The sequence below is a fragment of the Sparassis crispa genome (assembly GCF_003851025.1).
Source record: "Sparassis crispa DNA, contig_000005F, whole genome shotgun sequence".
NCBI lineage: Eukaryota > Fungi > Basidiomycota > Agaricomycetes > Polyporales > Sparassidaceae > Sparassis > Sparassis crispa.
In genome coordinates this window covers 144324-168302 of record NW_020939752.1, presented here as the reverse complement: position 1 = coordinate 168302, position 23979 = coordinate 144324, and the positions used below count along the sequence as shown (strand labels likewise).

General features: G+C 49.9%; 10 protein-coding genes across 10 annotated transcripts; 6 read left to right on the top strand and 4 right to left on the bottom strand.

Moving 5' to 3' along the window:
• Positions 1-4210: 4210 nt before the first annotated feature.
• SCP_0600670 (Polyporopepsin) lies at positions 4211-6000 on the top strand (the record flags this gene model as incomplete). Its single annotated transcript, XM_027759201.1, has 13 exons — positions 4211-4317; positions 4371-4378; positions 4440-4487; positions 4538-4652; positions 4708-4731; positions 4786-4919; positions 4975-5175; positions 5232-5287; positions 5343-5434; positions 5485-5658; positions 5710-5831; positions 5909-5920; positions 5975-6000. The coding sequence occupies 13 exons, from the start codon at positions 4211-4213 to the stop codon at positions 5998-6000; spliced, it is 1119 nt and encodes a 372-aa protein (XP_027615002.1).
• A 924-nt stretch (positions 6001-6924) lies between these two features.
• On the bottom strand, positions 6925-7221 carry SCP_0600660 (hypothetical protein; the record flags this gene model as incomplete). The annotated part of the gene is made up of 1 exon (XM_027759200.1): positions 6925-7221. One exon carries the CDS (start codon positions 7219-7221, stop codon positions 6925-6927), a length of 297 nt encoding a protein of 98 aa, XP_027615001.1.
• A 60-nt stretch (positions 7222-7281) lies between these two features.
• Positions 7282-7858, bottom strand: SCP_0600650 (hypothetical protein; the record flags this gene model as incomplete). The annotated part of the gene is made up of 4 exons (XM_027759199.1): positions 7282-7307; positions 7406-7552; positions 7615-7641; positions 7705-7858. The coding sequence occupies 4 exons, from the start codon at positions 7856-7858 to the stop codon at positions 7282-7284; spliced, it is 354 nt and encodes a 117-aa protein (XP_027615000.1).
• Positions 7859-8399: 541 nt separating this feature from the next.
• SCP_0600640 (hypothetical protein) lies at positions 8400-8793 on the top strand (the record flags this gene model as incomplete). Its single annotated transcript, XM_027759198.1, has 2 exons — positions 8400-8684; positions 8761-8793. 2 exons carry the CDS (start codon positions 8400-8402, stop codon positions 8791-8793), a joined length of 318 nt encoding a protein of 105 aa, XP_027614999.1.
• Positions 8794-8894: 101 nt separating this feature from the next.
• Positions 8895-9050, top strand: SCP_0600630 (hypothetical protein; the record flags this gene model as incomplete). Its single annotated transcript, XM_027759197.1, has 1 exon — positions 8895-9050. The coding sequence occupies one exon, from the start codon at positions 8895-8897 to the stop codon at positions 9048-9050; it is 156 nt and encodes a 51-aa protein (XP_027614998.1).
• A 1878-nt stretch (positions 9051-10928) lies between these two features.
• Positions 10929-11537, bottom strand: SCP_0600620 (hypothetical protein; the record flags this gene model as incomplete). The annotated part of the gene is made up of 1 exon (XM_027759196.1): positions 10929-11537. One exon carries the CDS (start codon positions 11535-11537, stop codon positions 10929-10931), a length of 609 nt encoding a protein of 202 aa, XP_027614997.1.
• Positions 11538-13460: 1923 nt separating this feature from the next.
• Positions 13461-14155, top strand: SCP_0600610 (hypothetical protein; the record flags this gene model as incomplete). Its single annotated transcript, XM_027759195.1, has 2 exons — positions 13461-13547; positions 13595-14155. The coding sequence occupies 2 exons, from the start codon at positions 13461-13463 to the stop codon at positions 14153-14155; spliced, it is 648 nt and encodes a 215-aa protein (XP_027614996.1).
• A 403-nt stretch (positions 14156-14558) lies between these two features.
• Positions 14559-16140, top strand: SCP_0600600 (hypothetical protein; the record flags this gene model as incomplete). Its single annotated transcript, XM_027759194.1, has 6 exons — positions 14559-14912; positions 14962-15036; positions 15086-15425; positions 15489-15662; positions 15721-15813; positions 15869-16140. 6 exons carry the CDS (start codon positions 14559-14561, stop codon positions 16138-16140), a joined length of 1308 nt encoding a protein of 435 aa, XP_027614995.1.
• Positions 16141-17794: 1654 nt separating this feature from the next.
• On the top strand, positions 17795-18766 carry SCP_0600590 (hypothetical protein; the record flags this gene model as incomplete). The annotated part of the gene is made up of 7 exons (XM_027759193.1): positions 17795-17807; positions 17861-17874; positions 17924-18090; positions 18146-18204; positions 18251-18308; positions 18363-18485; positions 18556-18766. 7 exons carry the CDS (start codon positions 17795-17797, stop codon positions 18764-18766), a joined length of 645 nt encoding a protein of 214 aa, XP_027614994.1.
• Positions 18767-20448: 1682 nt separating this feature from the next.
• SCP_0600580 (hypothetical protein) lies at positions 20449-23605 on the bottom strand (the record flags this gene model as incomplete). The annotated part of the gene is made up of 11 exons (XM_027759192.1): positions 20449-20464; positions 20520-20710; positions 20774-21218; positions 21270-21424; positions 21474-21597; positions 21651-22023; positions 22075-22180; positions 22353-22487; positions 22546-22668; positions 22725-22892; positions 22952-23605. The coding sequence occupies 11 exons, from the start codon at positions 23603-23605 to the stop codon at positions 20449-20451; spliced, it is 2490 nt and encodes an 829-aa protein (XP_027614993.1).
• Between the last annotated feature and the right edge of the window lie 374 nt (positions 23606-23979).

Sequence of the window (23979 nt, the reverse complement as noted above, 5' to 3'; positions counted from 1 at the left end):
ACTTTACCTATTTTTCCATTGGTCCTAGACCATTATGACTCTTTCTGATGTCAGGATCCATCATCCAACATTTCATGACTTTCGTATTTTTTCTCCCTATTTCCCCCTCTATAAATACCTGCTGTATCTACATTGATTGTCATTGAAGACCAGTAGGGAGGAGTTCCCCTTTCACTTTAGATCACCAAGAAACTGCGTTTACTGCAATAGCGACTTCAAACTATGATGTATATCCTACTGTGACATAGTGACATAGCAACACTGTGATATAGTGAGACTGCATATTGCGTTTAGAGACTGTAACTGGGACTGCGATAGTGATAGCGAACTGTGACACTGTGATAGTGACATAGCGATATACCACCTGCATTAGTCTTACTCCGACTTTTGTGTTAGACTGACTGTGATTTCGTTGAGATGGTGAATACTGCATTTCCCCATAGCATTCCTCCCCCACAGATAGTTCCCTTCCACTTTGTGATTTAGTGCGTCTTCACCTACAAGTTTGGCGATCTCATCGTGACTTTAGTTTCCCTCCTCCGACTTTTGCAACTTTATTGTAGATTGTTGCTTAACTTCGCATTCCTGTCACAAGTCCTCACTCCTTTACAGATTACATCCCCTTAGGCTTTGGTTGAGGTTCTGAGACCCACTTGCATCATTTTACAGTTGTATTACCCTGAGTTCCTCTTACACAGATTACCCTTCTTATTTGTTTAGTTGGGTTTATGTGTTTGTGTTGGGTGTGCACTCATCAGCGTCTGTCTCTCAACATTGGAGGAGCATAACAATCAATTGTTCACTGCCCTAGAGCACCATTCTCATTCTGCTCAACAGTGTTCATATCTGTGACACATCACGATTGTTGTTGAAACCAGATACTTTCTTTTTTATCCTCAGAAGCCCCCTATTTCCAAGTTCGTACTGCTGTCTAGAATAATGCCTCTGCTTGCTGGATGTATAAAGCATTAGGAGTCCATCATATTCCATAGCAAATTTAGCATCCATTGAATCTGACATAGCCCTGTGGCAGGACAGTGCAAGTCAGTGATGTCAGTTATGAGTGATAATAAATTGTGCTAGTTAACAGCATGAGAGGATAAGCAGGCTCCTAAGTTAGCAAAGGATAATCTTTAAATGTCTGAAGATAATCTTTGAGATAATCCTAAGGATGATCCAAAGGATGATCTGAGTTAAAAAGAGATTTTTTAAGTTGTGACCAGCCAGGATTTAACCCTCAACCTTGAGAGAAAGTCACATGATCAACTGACACTAGACACTTTAGCCACTACACCATATCAGCTTATAAACTCACTCTTATGTATAATACATATAGAAGATTTTGCTAAAGAGACTTAGGCAAATTTTGTCTAAGTGCATAACTGAGTGAAACACAAGACAAAGAATATCATAGTAGCATTTCATATAGTCTATACTGCTCTTTATATTACAATACCTATATATTAACTTTGTATATGTTGTAAATTACTGTTCACCTTCTAGGTACTGTTAAAGATCTATTCTCTAAACTTAAAATTTATGACTATAGTCTTTTTGTAAAATATGAGATCACAATGTGATTGAATTGTAAAGTATGTACTGAAAATGCTACTATGATATTCTTTGTCTTGTGTTTCACTCAGTTATGCACTTAGACAAAATTTGCCTAAGTCTCTTTAGCAAAATCTTCTATATGTATTATACATAAGAGTGAGTTTATAAGCTGATATGGTGTAGTGGCTAAAGTGTCTAGTGTCAGTTGATCATGTGACTTTCTCTCAAGGTTGAGGGTTTAATCCTGGCTGGTGACAACTTAAAAAATCTCTTTTAAACTCAGATCATCCTTTGGATCATTCTTAGGATTATCCCAAAGATTATCTTAAGATAATCCTGGAAGAGGTCTGCTAAGTAAGGAGTCTGCTAATCTTAAAGGTGTGTTAATTAACAGTATATATTATCTTTCATAAATGACAATGATGTGCAAGTACATTGATGGAGTTGATATTGAAAGGCTCTTTCACAGGAGGGATTGTGGTGGTACCTGGTCATCTGACTTTGCTCACACTTCAATGCTTCCAGACTATATACACTGCCTGTGCAAGGGTGTTTGCCACTGCCACGTGAAAAAATCAAATTTGGTGACTGTTTTTTTTCCCTCAGGGACCTTACAGTGAAGGAAAACACCTTGCAGGAGCTCTTGAACTCCGATAAACTCTGGACTCCTTGAGTGTCATGACACTCCTGGCTCCTCTGCAGCATCTTTATTGTCTTCACCTGCATGGTATGTTCAACATGTGTCTAATTATACCTTCTGGCCCGATAGGAATGCTGCAGTCATTGGAAGAGGTGTACTTCTATTCCATGAATGAAGACAACATGAACACATTCTATGCTGCATTCAAGGCACTGTGCCTAATCACACTGATGTGCATCCACCCCGGTAGCTGTATGGACAATGTCGCAATGTTCAGATCTAGCTCACTGGGACAACCACTATGGCCACTTTCCCCAATTTGCCACCCTGCAGTTTGAGACACATCTTGATTTCATCAACCTCCTCGAGATGGCGCTCTACACTGGTGACTTCATCCACGTCGAGTTCATCAGGTGCATAGACATTGATGAGTTCACCCATCTTCCAGGGAAAGTGGAGGGCAATAAACCTGGAGAATGGCATAGAAGGTTCTCCTCCTCATCTCATTGGTGTGCTACAATGGCACCCTGAACTTTGTGGAATTTCTCTGTGGAATGGTGCAGAGGTGTTGCTCAGTGATCCTGGTGGACCTGGAACCTGGGGATATGCAGCCTGGTGTGATCAATCAGACTCACGTCTGACATTTGTGCCACAATGTACATTCAACTTTGAGCCTCACGATCATCTGGATGGTAATCTTGACTAGCCCAACAATTCTCCACTTTGTTGTCGAGGCCCTTCTTGAGCCCGATGATGATCTCGCAGCATCTGATGCTGCATCTCAAAGAATCTCCACTGTGCCAGTTCATTTTGTACTTCTTCAGTGAAGCCCTTTGCAGTTATTCTCCTGTTAGCGACACAGATACTCTGATAGTCTGCATGTAAAATTTTTCAGTTGTTGTGCCAGGGATTGGTGAGTACCCTCTGAGGCCTGACATTCCTCGATACCTTCTAATTGCCATATAATGTATGCGTAATTTGAATTTTGGAGGTTTCTGTCAGTTTGATCTGCATTGTGGCTCGGTTGTAGCTCCGAATACTGTAGCAAAATGACCTCACAATCATTTGCATAAAAACTGCAGATTGTGACTCATGGCAAGCTATTTGTTCAGAACAAATATTCCCTTACACAGTATGTCAGGTGGTGAGCAAAAAATCTCATTTGCCTGCTCGACCTGTTTGATCACTTCATGAGGGCTGCGAGCCTCTGCAGGCAGGCAAGTCCTACAACCTCAACTCCTTTCTGATGCACATCAGGAAAACCCCACTTTTCCTTAAGAACACTTATATAACTTAAATGGAATTATAGACCTTATTTAAGAACATAAGAACAAAAAGGGCCTAAGGCATATTTCCTAAGTGTCTGAAATTTGACTTATTGAGACTTATTTCAACACTTATGGACTTAAATAAGGGTTGCCAGACCCAAAGTCTAAATAAGTCCCTAAGAAAAAGTTGGGTTTTCCTGGTGCATTCGGTGACTGCGAGGCATACGCCAGGCTTATGCTGAGGATTACCAGTGCCACCCAGTCTACTGCATAAGGTGTTGTTTGCACAGGACAAATATGTCACTGCAAAATCGTGATCTGCAGTTTTTTATGCAAACAGGTGTAGGTTCACGGGGGTGTGATGCAGGACATTCACATGTCAGTGTGATATAGGTGTTCAGTTCACACAAGTGCCCGAAGTGCACGGTCTCATTTAGCAATTTAGCGCCCATAATTACATTTTGGGCAATTTACAAACCTCTGTGACCCGTGACAAGCGCCCAAATAGGAACAAGGTGCGTGACCCGCGACTGAACTTGAGGTCGAAGTTTAGCTACGGTATGAATCTCTCAGTGTAACTCAATTGAACTCACCGCCGCCGGCTGCACATCGCGAATAGGAATCATCTAGCTATAGTCATGTACGTAACTAATATTTTCAAATTGGCGGTGTTCCTACGCGAGAGGCGCCTATATTACTCTATAAATACTATCCACAGCAGTCAACCCTCAACCGACCCCTTCTTTGAATGCCATATCAGAAACGTCCGATGTTCAAGATGTTGGGGATGCTCTTGCTTATAAGCGTTGTTCAAGCAGCAACCTTATTCAAGGTACCTCTGACTACATCACTCATGTAAGTTCTACTATCTACCCAGCGAGTAATTTACTCAACATGTTGGTACGCAGTGCAGGAGGTGCGAGCATAACACTAACTGCTTTCGAATGATATCGTAGACCGTTTCTTTCCCGATACAGATCCGGCTGTCCCCGACAGGAACGCCGCTTTCATGACCACCGTTTCCTGTATGCTTGTCTCACATATCATGGTCCTTTTGTAGCTAATGTTTGTCCAGTACAAGCTGGCAATTTTCAGACTTGGTCCAACGTGCTAGTTGATACAGGAAGCTGTTTGGTATGGGTCGGTGGAACAGATCAACAACAATATATACCCGGATCTCACAGTGTCCCGTAAGTGGTGGATGCGCTCTAATTGATGATTTGTGCTCACAATCTTGTCTTGCAGGATGAACGAGTCGTTCGGTGCCGGGTAACCACCTTCGGACTTCCGGCGTATTTATTTTGATTCAACTTGTTGTTAAAGATATGGGTCTGCTGGCGCAAGTGGTACCGCTTACCTTGACCGCGTCACACTGGGAGAAGCTACTGTCAATAGGCAGGTGATTGGTGCTGCGAATTATTCTTATATGTCTTCTTTTGAGCCCTTTGATGGAATACGTGGGTTTTTTTCTCGTCGTCTTTCAACACGATCCGGTAATAATTGATGTAACAGTGGGTCTTGGTGTCCCAGGATGCAACGGTGGCGAGGTCTCGGGATACAGCACTACACCAACTTTCGTGGAAGGGCTCGTTGCAGAGGGATCTATCGAGAGCCCGGTTTTCGGTATTTATATACCACCTTTGAGCGAGGAAGGTATATCAGAAGGCACTGGAGATATTACGTTCGGCGGTATTGACGAGAGTCGCATCAGCGGTGCGTCTAGCCTGATATACTTTGAATATGACTGGTGCATGTTACGTGATTTTTAGGGGAAATCGTGTGGATTCCGCAGATACCACCATATACTAATCGTTATGTTCTGAATGTGAACAATCTGTCATCTTACGGTTTTGTGCCGACTAATGCACTCCAACACACAGATATCGAGCGTCAGTTATGGTTCTACTGTTGTCCAATCGGAACCCGTCGCCACTTACACTGATACTGGAAACGTCGCGCTCGGTCTTCCATTGTGAGGAACTCTGAAAACCTCTTGTTCAATGTACTAATTTTTCATTCCAGCGACGCGTTCTTTGCCATCTACCAGACCGTCCCCGGTGCAGGCTTGGACATTACTTCCGACCTCCAGGGCTCTATTACCTTCTCATTGAACACCTCCGCAGACGCCCTCCTTCCCGTCACAATTTCGTTTCAAGGGGTGAATTCAAGCCTGGATATCAGTATTCCGTCATCCAAGTAATCTAAAACTAGAGACTTATCAGTTTTGCTCCTCATGTGGTCCCCCAGGTACCTGGTACCCAAGTCACTGTATCCGACATTGAACATGACGGACGATGTGCTCCACTCGTGGATTTTGCCAGGCGTTTTAGGACAGAATTTCCTTCAAAACGTCTATTCGGCTTATGACCGTGCGTCCGTCATTGATATTTGGCCTCGGCCATCTTCTAACTGCCGCTTCTCCGCTGTTCTGCTAACGATGATATAGAGGAAAACCATCGTACGTTCCATTCACCTTAGATCGCTCTGGCGTCTCTATATAACTCCCATATAGTCATAGGATTTGCCAATCTAGCATAATAGGAAGCCGAGGAGTCTCCGATGCAAATATCTCAATGGACCTTTTTGTCAGACTTTGAAAATCGCTTACATCTATGAGATTCTGCTATGAAATGCTGAGTTCGTTCTTTCAAATTTTATTTCCGAGTTGCCTTGGGTTGTGGGTAAGGCTTCACGCAATTCGGCAGGTATTTGGTACGTGACAGTCCCGTTTTACTGCTCCCCGCGGCGAAGTCGATGAAGGCCTCTTTCTCTAAGCTGCAAAACGTGCACCAGTACAGTAGTACTCACATATTCTGATCGATAATAGGCACCGTTGAAGCACTCCAGACTCTCATGGCACCTTCAATTAGGTGCACAGCGTACCCTCCTCTGCATGTGATTATTGAAAGAATGGTCCCAAAGATTAATCTGGATCCACCTCCAGGTACGTATACCACAAAACCAGGCCTGTCGATCACGATGAAGCTCCATCTTGAAGCCCTCGGAGGAGTTTTCGAGCAAGAACTCGGTACAGATGGCATCGGTAACCCTCTAATGCACCGCTCACTAGCTTATGTATCGTCTGTATGTCCCAGTTATCTTTGAGATTGCATGCCCCTTGAGTGATCTAGCGCAGTGCAGTCCCGCTGTTTGTCCGCCACATCGGATTCCCTCACAAGATACAGCATCCAATGTTTTTACGCGGGGGCTCTCTTCACTAGCGAAGACAAGGACGGATGTTACATCGAATCTCCTTCACTTGCTGAAGTACTCCCTGGGATCTCGGATCTCGCCGAGTCCATCGGACTGAACTCAGGTACATCCCGAACCCCAATGATCGTCCTGAGCTGTTTGATATATCGACACAGATTCACCATCCGTTTCAAGGGCAGGATGCGCTCCCGCCTGAGATCCAAATCCGCTTGAGCTAGATCTATGACGATCGGCCTTCGCAGCGGCGACTCAGGTGCACGGATAGCGACGAGTATCACCACCGTCCCGACCGCGTAATACCCTTCGCAACCAGATGGGGGCGAAAGACGCACAATTGGGAGTGGATTCACCGAGCATATACGGTGCTGGGTCGTACACCCAGTCCACGGTGGCGGCGAGAGTCGACTTCGGATCGCTCTCCTCCGAACCTGAGCGGCACCAGGGCGCCGATACCTCCTCTCCGTGAAATACACATGTATTGTCGAGCATGAATCCGTACGCGGGCATCTGCCTCTCCCCGTTCGCCCAGCCGACACCTCGTGCCATCTGGGAAAACCACCGACAGGATGTTTCCCAGACTGGCATCGTAGTGCGTGCGCAAGGTGGCTAAGCCCTTGTGGTGCGGAGCTCCCCTGTATACAGCTAGGCAGAAAGTCATGTACAGGTCCTGGTCGATCGTCTGTTCGCTCGCATAAGAGCTGCTCTGCGTCTGCCTTCTTGCAGTAGTCACGGATATCCGAGGATGGGAGGTACTCCAATTCGTACCATTTCATGGGGATCTTTCGTTCTCCAGTAGGGGCGCTTCCAAGAGTGCCTGAAGCTCGGATACCGTGGGCAGCGACTGTGTCGGCATTTTGGCCCGCCGCGGATACGTCGGCTACGCACATCGCAGTCATTCGTGATTCCAATTCATCTTAGAAATTGAATCCTCTCGCTCACTATGCCAATCCTTTGGTATGCAAGCGCCTTCCGTAGCGCAATCAGTAGCGCAAACGCCCGCACCCCGTGCAGCGGAACAAGTAAGCTCACCGAAATCTCTATGGATAACCTCCACCACAACATGCACGACACCCTCCTCCGGCTCTTCGCCAAAGTACTCCGACACCGGACGCATCGCCGACATCGCGCACTCCACGTCATCCGCACCCTTGAACGCGGCGATTATGGCGTACCGTTTGTACATTTATTGTTATCAGCAAGACGTACCAGCGCAGCATAGCGACTTAACGTGAAGTCAGCATACGCCGGTACCCATTTTCTCGCAAGGAGGGCGCTTATAGTAATACACGTGACTTGCTTCCATGCACGTGTGAGAGGACGCGACGCGCCCACTGGCACTCACATTTGCTGTTGACTGTGTTCTCTCCCACTGGAAGGTGTATTGTGACATGTGTATTGTGAAATTTCCGTGTCCTTTCTCCGCCAAGTAGCTCAAAGAAAGGTGACCACAGGTCGTTATTGAAATATGAACGTGGTGAGCATCCGTACTGTGTAGAAGTGTTGTGATAGGAATTCGAAGGAGTCCTATATCATTCCTACTGCATCATTTCTGCACAATTGTTCTCTCATTTCTCACTCACCTGTTTCGTGCTGCACTCCCCCAGGGCTACAACACGATTATCACCTGCCCGAGGTGAATCCGCGCGCTGAATGCACCTCGTACTGCATCTAATTTCCTTAAGGCATAGGGCTTCAGCAACCTCGTCATCCGGCTCGAGGCCCCGATGCAGAACCCGGAGCAATTGATGCCCAAGCACTTCTACGACCAGGCGCTCGTGAAGATCGCGCGCGCCATGGTGCACGGTGCACACTACACCGATGTGGACGCCATCGCCGCTGTGCAGCTCATGTCCTTCGCCGTCTTCGTCAACAGCCGGGGTGACTGGCCCGCCCTGTTCGAGGTCGTGTGCGACTGGCTCGGGCAGAGCAGGACCCACGAGGAGCAGAATCCCAAGCTCACGCTGCTCAACGTGAACTTCGCCGCGCGGTACGCGGCCAAGGCGACCATGGTGCGTGTCCCACGCCTGCCCCATCTCCCTTCCTCCCCCACCTGATTGTACTGACCTTCTGCGCGCGACTCTGCAGTTGATCGACGTCTTCTCGAGCATCACGTTGTGAGACGTCTTCTCGAGCATCACGTTGTGAAGAGCTGCGGCGCTTCCTGCCGCTCTACCGGCGCGGAATTCTGGGTGAACTCGCCGAAGCACTTTGACCTGGGCATGGGCACGCCGACGGGCTGCCCGGATGAGGCGGTGCTAGCCACTGCGGAGATCTCCGCACTCGCGCACTGGAAGGCGGCGGAGCAGCGCAGCGGCAGTTTCAGCATGCGCGAGCTCGTGCGCCGCCGGGACCTGATCGAGCAGCAGCTGAGGTAGCTGTCGGTGCCCCGGCAGTTTGCCGACGTCGAAGAGGCGGCGGACGTGGGACCGCCGGGGCCGGAGCAGGCAGACGCAGCTGCGACTGTAGCTCCGGCGGTCGGGTCGTATGCGATAGAGAAAGTGCGTCGACTTACGGCGGACATCTTTCCGGAGACGGCGATTTTATACCTGCACATTGTTCTAAAGACTCACTCTCCATGTACTGACTTCCATTCTCGACCCTTCTAGCGATGTGATTGGCAGCACGATGGACGCACAGCGCGATAAAGAGTTACGCACGGGGAGCGCGCCAACACTCTTACTGACTTCCATTCTCGACTTTACTAGCGATGTGATTGGCAACGCGATGGACGCACAGCGCGACAAAGAGTTACGCACGGGGAGTGCACCAACACTCTGTGCCATGGCGAGCATGTCAATAGGCTGCATGGCATGATGTCTGCACCGAGGTGATGGCCGACATCCGTGTGCAACATGCATATGCCGTAGGTTATGTGCTGGATGACGAGTACAACCTACTTCACAATTTCGGATGGGACTGCTAGCGGTCATGCAGGCACATCATTAGCACACAATGTCTGCTCTGTGAGCTGCAAAATATAGTGATTGTTTACACTCGCAGGATACAGAATTGGTTTATGCATGGCCACCGTAATTTGTCTGACTGCATTGCGAAGGTGGTATGAAATATGTTCTCTGTATGCAGTCACTGTTTATTCAATGTCAATCTGGGTGGAGTGGGGGGAAATACATACTGTGGCTGAGGATCACAGATGGGTAGCACGGATCGCTCCCGCCGTCTCTTCAATAATCATCTCCTCCTTCAACAATCACTGTGTTTTCGCCGTTCTAGTAGGGGGTCTGCTACGAATAGGCTACGCCAGATAGAATACATAGTTTGATGGGTAGCCGAAGTCGCAATGTGAAGATAGGCGGAGTAGGGCAGATAGCAAACATAGCTGTGACCCCCACTGCTATGTCATAAATCTTGATGTGAAAGATGTGTGCTAGCCCACATAGCTTATGCATCGCATTTGGTGCACGATCTCACTTATCTACGACCATCTGCTACGTGAGCTATACTACATCACTGTGCTCCTTTCTATACAGGCTTTCTGGTGTACCTTGCACCAGCTACATTGGCTATTCCACGTAGCGATTTCAAGCTTGACGTACATATAACTAGTGCTAAGTTCAGGCCTCCATCGGCCCAAGCGCATCATCGTGTCCAAGGTCAAGTTCACCTGGCGTACACTACGTGCTGGTTCCGCGCCCTTCCATCCACAGATTCACTGGCCCGTTGACCGCTGTCTAAACATATTTCTGGCGTGCCGTCGCCGTCACCTTAAGAGCGAGGAGTGCTGCGTTGCCTTCTATCTCCATGACATGGTCTCTGCATGCTCTTGGTCTCTCGGGTCATGGCTGAACATGCGATGTGCTCTACAATTCTTGTGTTTGTCCAAAGTTGGGATGCTCCATTGACACCTCTCGTGACAGGTATGTGAGAAACAGACTGCGTCGCAAACCCCATCGGAAGATCGACATGCAAAGTCTATTCTGTTGCAGGTGTGATTAGGTATGCAGTAGGGGATGTGAGCACATCAGGAGTATCTACTATTAGTATATAATGGAATAGACGGGTGTTGTTGATGGTAGCCATGGAGCATCGCCAATATAGCTGAAGTTTGATATTTCTTGTAGCCTAGGAAGTGTATGCTGTAGCTTCTAGACTGCTAGTGACTACGTGCTGCGCGGCATAGCCAACGTATCACCTTGTTCACTACAGGGGATCGCACAGTGAAAGATACACTTGAAGCTTGGTAACCCAGCTTGGGGGTTGATATGCAGAACTATGCGGCGTAGCCCAGGTCCTAGTTATACCACGTATCCATGGGGGTATCTTGCACCCAGACATAAGGGCAAAAACGCAGTGAATGCACATCTCGCTGGATCCCCTCCAGCAATCACCTTCGCGACACTGAGGTTGTGACATGAAATATCCATGTCGCCAGTATTCATGTACTCCAGCTTCGTGAGGATATTCGAGCCAGATACGTAGCGATCAGGATGTATGAGGAGGGTCGCGATGCTAGGTCTGTCCCATGCACCAAACCATGCATCTTTCCAGGCACGTTCACAGGACCCCTCCCCTTTGCACCATGTCGTATGATGGACGGGATTTGGCGGGCGGAGTGCGCACGTCCTACGGAGATGATCAATTCGCGCTCTGGCATGCACAACCAGATAAAATGCATTGATGCCGATGAGCTCGGCATTATCTCGAGTGAGATCAGTGAAGGCCATAGTGACCAGCTGACGTGTCGCGGGCAAGATCCACTCTGGGATGAAGCAGGTTCGAGCTAAGTGGAGGCGGAGGGGTGCAGGGAAGTCCGGATGCTGGTCGAGGGCCTGCTGTGCAACTCTCTGAATTTGATCCATCTGGAAAAATGCGCTGTGTCGCACAACGTCTACCAGACATTGCATCGTAGGTGGCCCCTCTTTTTCGTGACTGTTGTTGTTTAGAACATGGACTAATGCAATGAACTTCTAATCACTTACATTGGGAATATCAACGACAGTAGGCTATCGAATTCTGTGTTGGTCATAGGACGATATCGATCTAACCGTATGGCTCGGTGATCACAGGATCCATCCTCAAGGTCAGCACCAGTTTCGCCACCTCTGGCTTGCAGCGGGGGCATGCTGAGCAAATCTTCAAAGAACTTTGCTTTCCGGTGCAGGAGCCCGGCGTAAAGGCAGTAAATCTGTCTGCCAACCTGCCACGTCATGGTAAGTTATTCCTTAGCTGCGGTGAGCGGTCGGCAATTACTCACGACAAAATGCACAGTACCATCTGGAAAGTAGTAGTCGAGATGGTGTGTGAGTGCTGTGGATGGCAAAATGTCGCCTGAGGCAGTGCTCATATCGCACATGTAGTGGGCACAGGTAGAACTACTAGCCGTGACAAAGGATTGAGTGGCGGAGGAGTGTCCAATCCGGAAGTGATCGAGACTGAATTTGGTGAACGGCCTCACCCATGGTACCCTGTCGCAGCCTCATAGTATATCATGCCGCTGTTTGCATTTCCTATTCTTCCACCTGCTGAAGAAGGCTTAAATTGGGGGCCAAATATTCAATCAGCTCACCGACTTCTCCAGGAGCAGTATGACCATGCTTGTACAGTGGCTCGTCAGGAGGATGGAGACCCTATCCGCCTACGCCTCCTGGCTGAAACTGTCAATACAGTTTGTACGCCGATCCTCAATGCACTCAGCCATGAAGGCCTCTCTGCAGAATGGATCCAATTAGCTGCAGAGAGAGTAAATGATCTGATTCAGACGCTGAATAATGCGGCAGAAGCTGCAGGGGGCATGTGCGTACCTATGAGCCAGGCATCAGTTTTCGGACTTTCTGATATCTATTGTCATCGAGCAGAGAACACAGCAGGATCCTCCATCCATCACCAGTTACTGAATTACACACCAAAAAACGTGGTCGTCCTCGTAAAATCATTGATCCAGCGTACTTGCTTGAGGCGCTGTCTCCTCACAGACGAATTTCACTAAAAGTGCTGTCGTCAGCCTTGGGAGTTCACCGGCACATTGTTCGCAATCACATGAAGGCATTGGGGGTGCAGCGCCGATTCCATGAGATGTCGGAAGAGCAACTGGATTTATTGCTCAAGGTTTACAAAACAAACAAACCGAACTCAGGTCTGCGATATGTGGTTGGTTTCCTTTGCCGACATGGTCTGCGAGTACAGCGAAAACGTGTGCAGGAGTCCTTGCACCGAGTCGATGGTCTAGGGCAAATTCTGCGCCGACACAACAGAATTTCACGACGCCGGTACAGTGTCCCTCGCCCAAACTATCTCTGGCATTGTGATGGCCATCACAAGCTAATTCGATATGGAATTGTCATCCATGGGTTTATCGATGGGTATGACCGTGTAGTAAGTGTCAGAGCAGTAGCTACACGTAGATATTGAAGGCGATGAACTCACATTACTTTGGCAGGTGACCGGCCTTGATGCCAGCTCGAATAACAAAGCTGCCACTGTTCTTGATGTGTTCCTTGATGCAATTCAGAAGTTCGGAACACCGTCTCGCGTGCGTGGGGATCGTGGGGGTGAAAATGTCAAGGTGTCAGTCTGGATGATCATGCATCAAGGACCCAATCGTGCCTCGTTTATGTGGGGATCGTAAGTCTCATCAATGTACAACAGTTCACGACTCAGACTTTATACCCAGATCAACTCATAACTCTCGTATTGAACGCCTATGGGTTGATGTCGGAACACAGTTCGTACGGCGTTGGCGTGCATTCTTTGCAAGACTAGAACATATGCATCTATTGGACAAGAACAATCCCTATCACCTTGGTTTGCTGCACCTCTTATTTCTTGATATGATTAAATGCGACTGTGAAGATTTCAAAAATGAGTGGAATCACCATCCGATCTCAGGTCCTGGGACAAAGAACCAGAGTCCTCTTGTGAGTAAATATACTGTGCAAAGACAGATTAAACTAACATGTATTAGGACCTACGGCTTCTCGGGCAAACAACCAATGGGGTGTATGCCGATGACCCACTCGACAAGATTCATCCTGACGTTCTGAGTCAGTACTATGGCGTGTCAGGCCGAGTGCAAAACCGAAGAAGGGGACAGACTGGTGCTGGACATCCTGAGGATGATTCTGATTCTGATGATTCTGATCTGGAGTTGGGTGAGAACGAGAACGAGAACGAAGATCGTATGATAGAGATGCTGGAGAACCGCATTGCAAATGATCAGGAGCGAAACATTCGTCATAAGCCTATCAAGGTCGCTACTCACCGGAATCCCTTCCCAGATCCTCAATCTCTAGCACTATTCTGGCAACTCTTGGATGCTGTGCGCGCACAGGACATCATTCCTGATGGATACGGTGTTACTCCCACAGAGTGGCAAGATGGTGTATATCCAGAAGAAGAGGTCATCCGCATGGGGCGCAAAAAGAAGGGTCTTGTCATTGCACTCCCATCTGTTGTATGGCTTCCTCGGGCTGTCCTATGGGCACAGGCGGTTGAGATCATGACAAGGCTCACAGAGCAGGAGTGATCTTGTCAAAGGTGCACTTCCATTTTTGGTATGTGTTGTTCGTCCCGACGTCCTGCTCAGCTCTGACCTCTTAACAGGTTGGACTGTCGCCCAAATAACTTTGTTATATTTGTATTTCATTGCGACTAAATGAATCATATCTCTCCTTTTTTGCGATGGATAGGCTTGGTATAGTGCATGCTTGTGTTCCCAAGAGCTATATAGTCAGACTACTCCAAATATACCCACTTCAATATGTACCAAATTATACTGAGTAGACGTCAAGAGATCCTATAGCATTCGACACGGGTGTGTTGCTGAATGCACGTGACAAGAATGTACTCACTTGGAAGGGTCGGATGTGTCCTTGAAATTTTCTCTTACTCTCCTTCCAAAGCCAGTTCGACAGAGCCTTGTTCCACAGATGGCCAAATGCGCACATCCCGACTGCTACTGTCAGCGCTATGATGGCATTGATGATGCCGACGTCGGGCCAAATGACCCACAGTTGTGCCGTCAGTGTAAGCACATCAAGACGGCTCATCCCGATGGATCAGAGCAGCGCTCCGAGGGACCGCCAACAATTGCTGCACTTCTTGATGGACTGAAGAATAGGTCAGGTGTTGCAAGCCTACCTGGATCCAGAATCCGTACAGCTGCATCGTCATCCACTGCAGCCATCCAGGTCTCGGTTGAGGACGCCGTGAAAGAGACTAACTCTGGTCTCAAGCGCCAACCTATAGACACCATGACCGCAGGCCCCTCTAAAAAAGCCAAAGTGAGCGTGCATTTCATATGAAAGTGCCAAGACTCATGACCATATAAAGGGTATCAAGGCGACAGATACGAGTCAAGGCAAAATCATCAAGATCGGGCATGTCATTCTCCTGCCCGATGGCATGGTTTGCACGCCACTAATACATGGTACATTGTGCTCACAAGTTCTTTTAGGATGAGGACGGTAACCTAAACACAGCGCGGGGTCCTACACATCCTCAGATTGCTCGCTTCGTCAAGTATGGCCTTGCATGCTCACACAAGGATGCATCACTTGAGTTCCGGACTGGGTGGAATGTGAAGCGCATCAATATGTGGTTTGCTCAACTTCTGCCTGAGGCATTTGAATACATGCGCACTAAGGTAGACAAGGATGACGTACCTTGGGTCCTCTGCGAGCGGCCATCTGCAAATTCCCTTGCTATCGTTGATGATACACCTGTTGATGGTGAAGTCCTGAATGAATATAAGGGTGGAAATGGGCGCAAATGGACCGAGCGCAAATTATACATAGGTGAGTGTCACAACACACAAGTGTATTGCGCATACTCACGAAGGTGCTGTGCATGCACTCCAGCATCAAAAGTTGAAATACCTCATTCAGTTTACACCAATAATTGGATCGCACCAGCGGTGGATGCTTCGGATGATGATGCATCTTCTGTAGGTCCCTCCGAGTCCGAGTTCCTGCCGCAAAATCTGAAGGGAAAGGGGAAAATGGTACCCAGTGCCACAGAGACCCATCACAATGGTATGTGTTGATGGTGCAAAAGATATGTAGACTAATGAATGGTCTCAACCGGCGTCAGCCGTTATCGAACTCTCAGACTCAGAGACACTACCCACCGTCAAGGAGATCTTGGCTGCTGCTGAATCGGGCAACAGCCCACCACCTGCTATGGGTACGATTCTATTCATATTTGCTGTCGAGCAGACTCAGACTCACATCGCCGACAGTCGAAGAACTACTTGTCAATGGGTCTGACGATAACGCATCATCGAGAGCGAACTCACCTGCAGTTGAGGGCATCAATGCTCCTGGAGCCCCCTTGGACGTAGACCACAGTAATGATGCCGACCCAGCTACTGCTGCGGGAGTGAATGATGGTATACACGAAAAGGACTGGGAAGCAGTGTTCATGGCGCGTGGGTCAGAACACAAAAATCCGTACCTGCAACTCTCCGATGACCTCCTGGAGACGAAGGACAACCCATGGGATATTGACTAGTACCATAGTGTTGTACAATGCATGTATAAAATTCAAACCATGAAATGCGCATCTGTTTACGATGACTAGAGGTGCGAAATTCTGGAGCTCCAGAAAACAAGAGGGACTGTTTCCATATATGGGCAGCCCAGTCAAGGATCCCGCCTTCGAGCCGCGACGCGGACGGCGGACACAGGTGGCGATCCCTTACCCCTTCCTCTTCCACTGGCCATGTATTGGTCACTCGTAGTGCTAATGGCAGCAGGATGCACATTGCACTGTGGGCCCTCTCTGTGGCATGTATGCGGCCCTGCACTGGCTGTTCACACACAAAATCTGGGGTGATTCAATAACGGCCAAATCGTTCTGTGGGCGCTTGCCTTGTGCTCCCTACCTGCGATCTGCAGTCGGTGGACTATTATTGTTTTCAATGCCTGTTGTATCAAGCCCCGCAAAAAGACAGGACCTCCTGCAGCTCCCCTGACCACTGCTGCAGAAATTGAAGATGCCGCCTGGAGTTCTGTTTCACCACCATCAGCACCAGCACCGCCAAGCACAGAGCCATCGACCGTGCAGGTAGAAGAGCCTTCACAGGTAGCAGAGCCCACACCACAAACTGTGGCTGCGCCGGAACAGCAGAAGGATCTGTACGAACTGCTGTTCCCTACCTTGGCTGATCTCGCGGTGAAGGGCGACTTCCAGGAGCTCATCAGAGTTATGGAGCACTGGGACGTATCCGTACGTTCATTTAACAAATAATGACAATGATAATAACACGTCTACGGATAGGCTGAGAACAATAGTTCGTACTCGCGCCCCTTCCTGACAGCACCACCCATTCTGGAATCTGTCCTACCTCATCGTAGATGAGCCGTACGTCCTTGGATCCGACAGATTGTGCCCAATGCTCAATTCAACAGATCAGCCACACGCTGTGCTCTTACTAACGATTTGACCAGGATGGGATTGGGAAGTGTGACAGTGCTGTTGCGATACGGCGCGCAGTGGCGGCGGCAGAGGCGGATGTTGCAAGAACATCCGTTAGCCAAATGCTGCGTCGCCCATCAGGACATGCAACTACGAGAAGTGGGATTGATGCTCAAGAACATACTGACATCATCTGAGAATTCTGGATTGGCCATCGAACGGTATTGTATCTGTTACTTATCTCAAGTTCCACGGATTTAGGTCAAATTTCAGACTTGCTGCGGGGATTATCATGGACCTCACGTACGGCCACCAGGTGCTCTCCAACGATGACGAATACATTAAGATCGGTGAGGACGCAACACATGCGGTGGAAGCTGGGGCTGCGGGGACGTCTCTGCTCGATCTATTCCCACTTCGTAGGCCAATGTCCTCATCCCGTTGCATGTTATCTGTAATGATTAAATTGACAGTGCGTCATATCCCGCCCTGGATTTCCGGATGTTCGTCGTTCAGTGCGGCTGTTAGAAAGTGGTGCCCTGCAGTCTCAAGGATGTACGACGTTCCATTCGACGCTGTACGGGCGCAGATGGTGCTTTCTGGTCATTGTCCGTTTCGCCACATATTGACAAGCTTTCAGAATGCTGGGATAGCTCGGCGGTCGTACACCTCTTCTCATCTATAGCGGTGTAGTCAAGCAGGGGACCTCAGTGACGAGAACGTCCAATATATCAAAACAACTGCGGCTATGCTACTCATAGGTACGCTTAGCACTCACTATGCACAGTACTTTGTCACGTCTTCTGTCTGTTAGGCGGCTTTGACACGGTCGGTCTTAGTACTCACGAGATCCCTTACATATTGACATAAGTGATAGACGTGGTCCAACCTCCTCACGTTCGTTTACGCAATGCTACTCTTCCCTGACGCCCAACGGAAGGCGCGCGAGGAGATTGACCACATTGTCGGCTCTGAAAGGCTCCCGGACTTCAGCGACCGCGCAGACCTACCATATCTAGAATGTGTCTTGCAGGAGGTTTCACGGTAAGTAGTACCTACCTCTGGCACGGCGAAATGGATGCTGACATTGCGTAGGTAGCATCCTGTCTTTCCACTCGGTCAGCATCGATGAGCTCAGGCCGAGCTTGGCGTACCGCAGTCCTGACGCTCGTTCCTGCAGGCATTGCTCATCGCACGATTCAAGACGACATATACGACGGCATGTTCATACTGAAGGGATTGCTCGTGATTCCTAATGTCACGTAGGCACTTTGTTTTGAAAGAGTGATGCAGCACGGTTGACTCTCACATCGCAGGGCAATCAATCGAGACGAGAAGGTCTACCGCGATCCGGACAGGTTTTATCCCGACAGGTTCTTACCTGAACCGGCTGGATATGGGGAGACACATTTCAACACAGCATTTGGGTTTGGTCGACGGTGAGTTCTCCATGCTTATTCACAGAATCGGTTGAGCGGATGTGGATGATGCTTACTCGGACATGTGCAGGGTTTGGCCAGGGCATCATCTCGCTGAAAGCACGGCATGGCTCGCGATGACAAACATACTCGCTGCATTTGAGATCACTAACGCGGTTGGTGCGGATGGCGAGAAAATTGTTCCGGACATAGCATTCACGGAGAACGTTACAAAGTGGGCTACTACCTCGTCATTGAATGTACTACGCCGAGCGAGTGACCAACGTGGTCGTCGGACATAGAAATAAACAGTTTCCACCGCGGGGCTGGCCGAGGGCCACGGCCACGAGTGGTCGCCGTCGATCCCTGGTGGTCCAAATGTATTGTATGTCTAACACGAGTGGCCAACGCAGAACACTGACAGCACCGCGGCGACAAGATGAGTGCATCGGCACCACCCCCTGGCCTCACTCGCCAGACATCAAAAAATCGAGTCTTGTCTGCGGGCCCGATGCAGGTACGTCATTCATTCTTCCAAGACCATGTGATATCGATGACAGACGGTGCGAGACGGGTGGCAGGACAGGGAGGCTGACATCCTGAAGAGCGGCACCATTTGCGCAGGCAAGGTCGCGGGATGCAGAAATGGGGAGTATGGCAAGGTTGACTTTGCTCACCAGATGTCTGAATATCAAACCTGGAGTGCATTGCGTCACACCGCATGTCCTTGACACCGAGTAACTGTGTTCGCCCCGTTGTGACATTATCTGTGGTGAGTGATCAAGTCCTGGCATAGTACCCTCACCAGTGTCCTTTACTTATCAGTCTGCACAGAGTTTGAATTCACCTCTGGGTTGACCCTAGCACGGATCCCCTCGAGGACAAGAAATATATTTCCGCACGTAGTCCAGCGACGGCCTAGGACGAGGGCGAGCATGGCGATGGTGACAGCGAGCACTGCAGATGCGGCGACAGGGAGCGGATGAGGAAGGGTGAATGACAGACAAGGGAGGATATAGCATGACGGAGAGGGAGAGAGTAAACGAGCACCGAACAGCTGCAAACAGGTGTTTACTGAGGAGCATCCCAGCACGTCACCGAGGCCACTTCTACGCTTGATCGCATCATCCGCGCAGGCATGCACATAGATATTTTGCACCAGTTAGAAATGATCGTGGGTTGTATGATGTCCGAAATATTACGCAGCGCAGGTGCATGAATGCCGCCAGGCTTGAAGGGTGCAACGGATGCGAGGGGCCGACGCCTTTGGATCCTAACAAGTGCAAATACTGCATGTACACCGCAAAATCCGAGGTCATTATATAAGTACAATTATTCAATTTAGGATATGTTGTTTCCATGATATGCTGACTACACGCTATGCTGCGCTGGTACGTCTTGCTGATAACAATAAATGTACAAACGGTACGCCATAGGCGATTTTGTCTAAGAGGCGAGGATCCCGGGTCCCTATAGCGGGCCCATGCGGGGCCTTCCATAATTTCAGGTCGCATTCACGGATATTCCGCGCAAGAAACGTTTTCTCGCCGAGCTCGTAGCGTAAGTGCGCAATGTAGTCCTTGGAGGATGCCAGCTCAATGGTATACAGGTCGGAGTCATTGACGACACCCTCTTTGACGACGGCGCAGAGGAGTCGGTACGGCTGGTGTGTAATGAGTTCCAGCGTATATCACTCGAAATAAGCCTAATTGAATATATGGATGTAGTATAGATGGAGAGAGAACAAAAGTAGGGGAAGGCGACGGATTCAGGAAGGCTTGATACACGTCCACGTGATTCCGACGCGTCTGTGGCGCACCCGCGGATATTGTACAAGAAACGATGTCGATTACTAGAAAACTTACAGAACTAGTAATTCTCCACATCGTATGCTACAACACACTACTTTACGGGATATGAGAGTTGAACGTAAACCGTGTATCGACCAAATTACCGTAGCCCCTAATGGCATTACCACGCCCATCTACACAATGTCGAACCTATGTGGATCCATCTGTGAGACAGCCAAGGGGGCAGATAGCTGAGAACACTTACGCTTTGCTGCGCCATGCATCGCCCTTCACAGCAGCATCCTCGCGCTCTTGCGTGCGATTCACCCAGCCGGACGGGTGGCCCGCATTCGGAATGATCGCGGAGTCACGGCGGGACACGATCTTGAAGTGCGCGTTCTTATCATCCGTCTTGCTCTTCACACTTTGTGCCTCCTCTTTGTTGCGCTTGAACATCTACATGCATGCATCATCGAACCACGCCAAAAGGGGCTCATGACATAAGAAGGAAAAACACACCTCTTGCAACACCTGCGTCCGACTCTTATCTTCGCTCGCCTTCGCCTCCGCCATGCGGTCGCGTACGCCGACGAGCTGTCCATCGACGTATTCCAGACCCGTAGTAACCGCATCCGCGATCGCCTTCTGCAACTGCTTCTTCACCAAGCCCGTCGCAAGTGGTCGTAGTGTCTTGTACAAGATGTCGTGTTTCGAGTCGCGGATCGAGAACTTGAGAGTTGCCACCTTCACGTGCACGTTCTTCACCTTGAACACGGACGACTTGTCCTTACCCGCCGACGTGACGTGTGCCGTAACGGTAAGACCCTCGCCGCCAAGGAGGACGTCAGCAAGTCCCGAGTCCGACAACTTGATTCCGGTCTTCTTCTTGAAGTAGAATGCGACGTCGCGCATGTCCGCTTGAATCTGGCCAAACGTCAGAGTAAACTCGTGATGGCTCTCGTCCCTGTGACACGCTCAACTCCTGCTGCATTAGGACCAAGACGAAGAAACGCACTGAATAGCATCATAAGGGCTAAACTTGAGGAAGTTGTGTGCCTCTATGCTAACGATGTTGGGGAAGAGATTGCGTCCCTTTAATGCGAGATTTTCAACTACGAGGTCGAGCGAGTCATCCGTGTATTCGATGCGAGGGATAGGGAGGTAGCCAACCTGCGAAAGAACGTTTAGCCGCCGAAGGAGTCATGGAGGCGGAACGTACGTGGTCAATGATACCTGGGAGGATAACCTTGCGGATATCCATCCACAGCTCCGGCTTAAACTTGAGGCTTCCTTCGCTGTCGAATAGCAAATCTTTCGTCAACCGGGCCCAATCCTCGCCGAACCTATAAAATAGTCAATCCAGAGTTCAAGACGAAGGCCAGTCCCTAGCACATACCTCTTGTTTAAGGGATCGTCGCCCAGAGCACGGAACCAATCCCCAGTGCTCGAGAACAAGTTATCGAAATGACCCTTATACTTCTCATCGTAGAATTGGCGGCCGCTCTCACACAGCCGATTTGCCTCTTCGTTGCACCGTGGCTCGAGCACGAAGCCCGCGTCGAGCAATACCTTGCGCGTGTATTTATCCACACTCTGGAACCACTCACGCAGTTCCCGATCCTTCTGTGCGTCGTTCCATAGTTCCTGCATCGCGTCACCAATGACACTCAGGCTCATGCCGTTCGCGAATCGCTCAAGCAGAGTGCGCAGCTCGCCTATTGCCTGCTGCAGTGCTGGATCTGATGTCGCCTTCTCCTGGGAGTCTTTGCCTGTGAACAAGTGATGAGCCTTCCAAAGTATCTCTAGTAAGCTGTACGCACCGTGCTCTGCAATCGTCTTGCCGTGCGACGCGTATTCTTCCAAGAAATTGAGAAGCCATTGGATGGATGCCTGGTAGTCCTTGTGCTTCTGGCACTCAATGATAACCTACCAGCCCATTTAGCACTGACTTCACTGAGTATACAAGAGGAAAGAGGAGTGGGGAAATTCGGCGCATATATGCACCGTCATGGACAAGCGAATGTATGCGCCAAAAAAGCGAGGCACACGCATACATGCGCCATTCGATTTCCCACAGAGGTGAAAAAGCGGTACTCACCTTCTTTCCACGGTAAATAAACTGGTCTCTACGTTCCTCTGGGAAGTATTCTTCGCTGAGGAACTGCTTCGCACGGTCATATTGGTCGTTCGCTTTATCCTTGTTTTCTTGCGGGATGCGATCCGTAAGATTATCCTGTACATCGAGATTATGAACATTGGACCAGATGCTACAGAGGAACGACGGAACGTACACGCAGACCGCGCATTTTACCCATGAAGCCTTGTTTCTTCGCCTCGGCGTCCGTTTGATCTTCCGGGACGGCGTCGCCGCCGACACTGTCGCTAAATTCGTCGCGCTGGAGCTGAACTTCGTTCTGCAGAAGACGGGAATGAGTTATAGCCCATGTAATCATGCACGGAGACGCGCTACCTTGGCGCGATCTGCCATCTCGCCTGCGCGCTGCTGTGTCTCGTCCATGGCCTGTGCACCAGTCTTCAGTTCACCGTCACCCTGCTTGACCATCGCGCCCTGGCCGAGCTCATCGCGTGGGTGCTGAGACACTGTGGTGTCTGTTCCTGGGATGCGTGCTTCAAGAACCTGGTGAATATAAAGGTCAACAAAGTGCAGGATGACGAATTTCGGGCGCATATACCTACCGGTGTCTCGTTCAGGCCTGCCGCACGCCCGCCCTCTGTGATGAACTGGTCCCGCGGAGCAGCTTCGTCCACCTGACGGAGACGCTCCTCGTCCGGACGCGCCTTATCAGCGAGCTTGCTCGCGCCGCGTGCGAGGAGATCGCGTCCGATGACGCTGAAGTCAGACAGAAGCTTGCGGACTTCTGAGTTGGTGAGGATGAGGGACAGGAGTGTGCGGAGATGCTGGACGGCTTGCTGGCCATCAGAGCGTGCCTTCTCCTGGTCGACCGGAACGACCTCGCTGGGGTCCTTCTTGGCGCCGCTGAGGTCGATGTCTCGGGTGTGCCAGACGAAATTCTGGAAGAGTTCATCCGCGTTCTTCTCCTGGACGATGAGGCGGGCAGTCTCGATGATGTCGCGCGAGTCCTGGATGAGCTTTTGGCCGTCGGGGGAAAGAGAGGCTGTGTCGATGGGGGAGTGGGCGAGGGCGTACTGGAGGGCGGCGTCGATCTGGGGGTTGGAGGGCATGCGGGACTCGCGGAAGGCCGAGACGACGCCGAAGAAGAGGAGTTTGCGGTCGACGTCCGCGGCTTTGGCACCCTTGTCGACGGGGTCGACGACGCTGTTGGCGGCGGGGTGCTCGCTGATGTCTTTGGTGGCCTGAGGGAGGGACATGGTGGTAGCGAGAAAGAAGGGGGTGAAAGTTGAAGGCAGCGGGGAGCGGTGCGGCGGCCTTATAAGAGGGCGGGTGCGTCATGGCGCTTGCCGACGTCATGTCCGATATTCTCTTGAGCGAACGGGTGCATTGGGGCACCTACTCCAACTGCACTGATGTCACCATTAATTCTTCCGTGCCACAACTAGCCTCACCTCTCTGCCCCACCAGCGATAGTCATTCGAGTGCCTCCCTGGTGCACGTGTACCTTCGACTTGGCGTGACGAGGGACAGGCTTCGAGGTGTCTCCACATTCAAGTTGCGTTGACCGCGAGCTTGTCAGAGCGCGTCACTATCACGTGGCCGAGAGGCTTTTGCCAAACATGCGCAAATA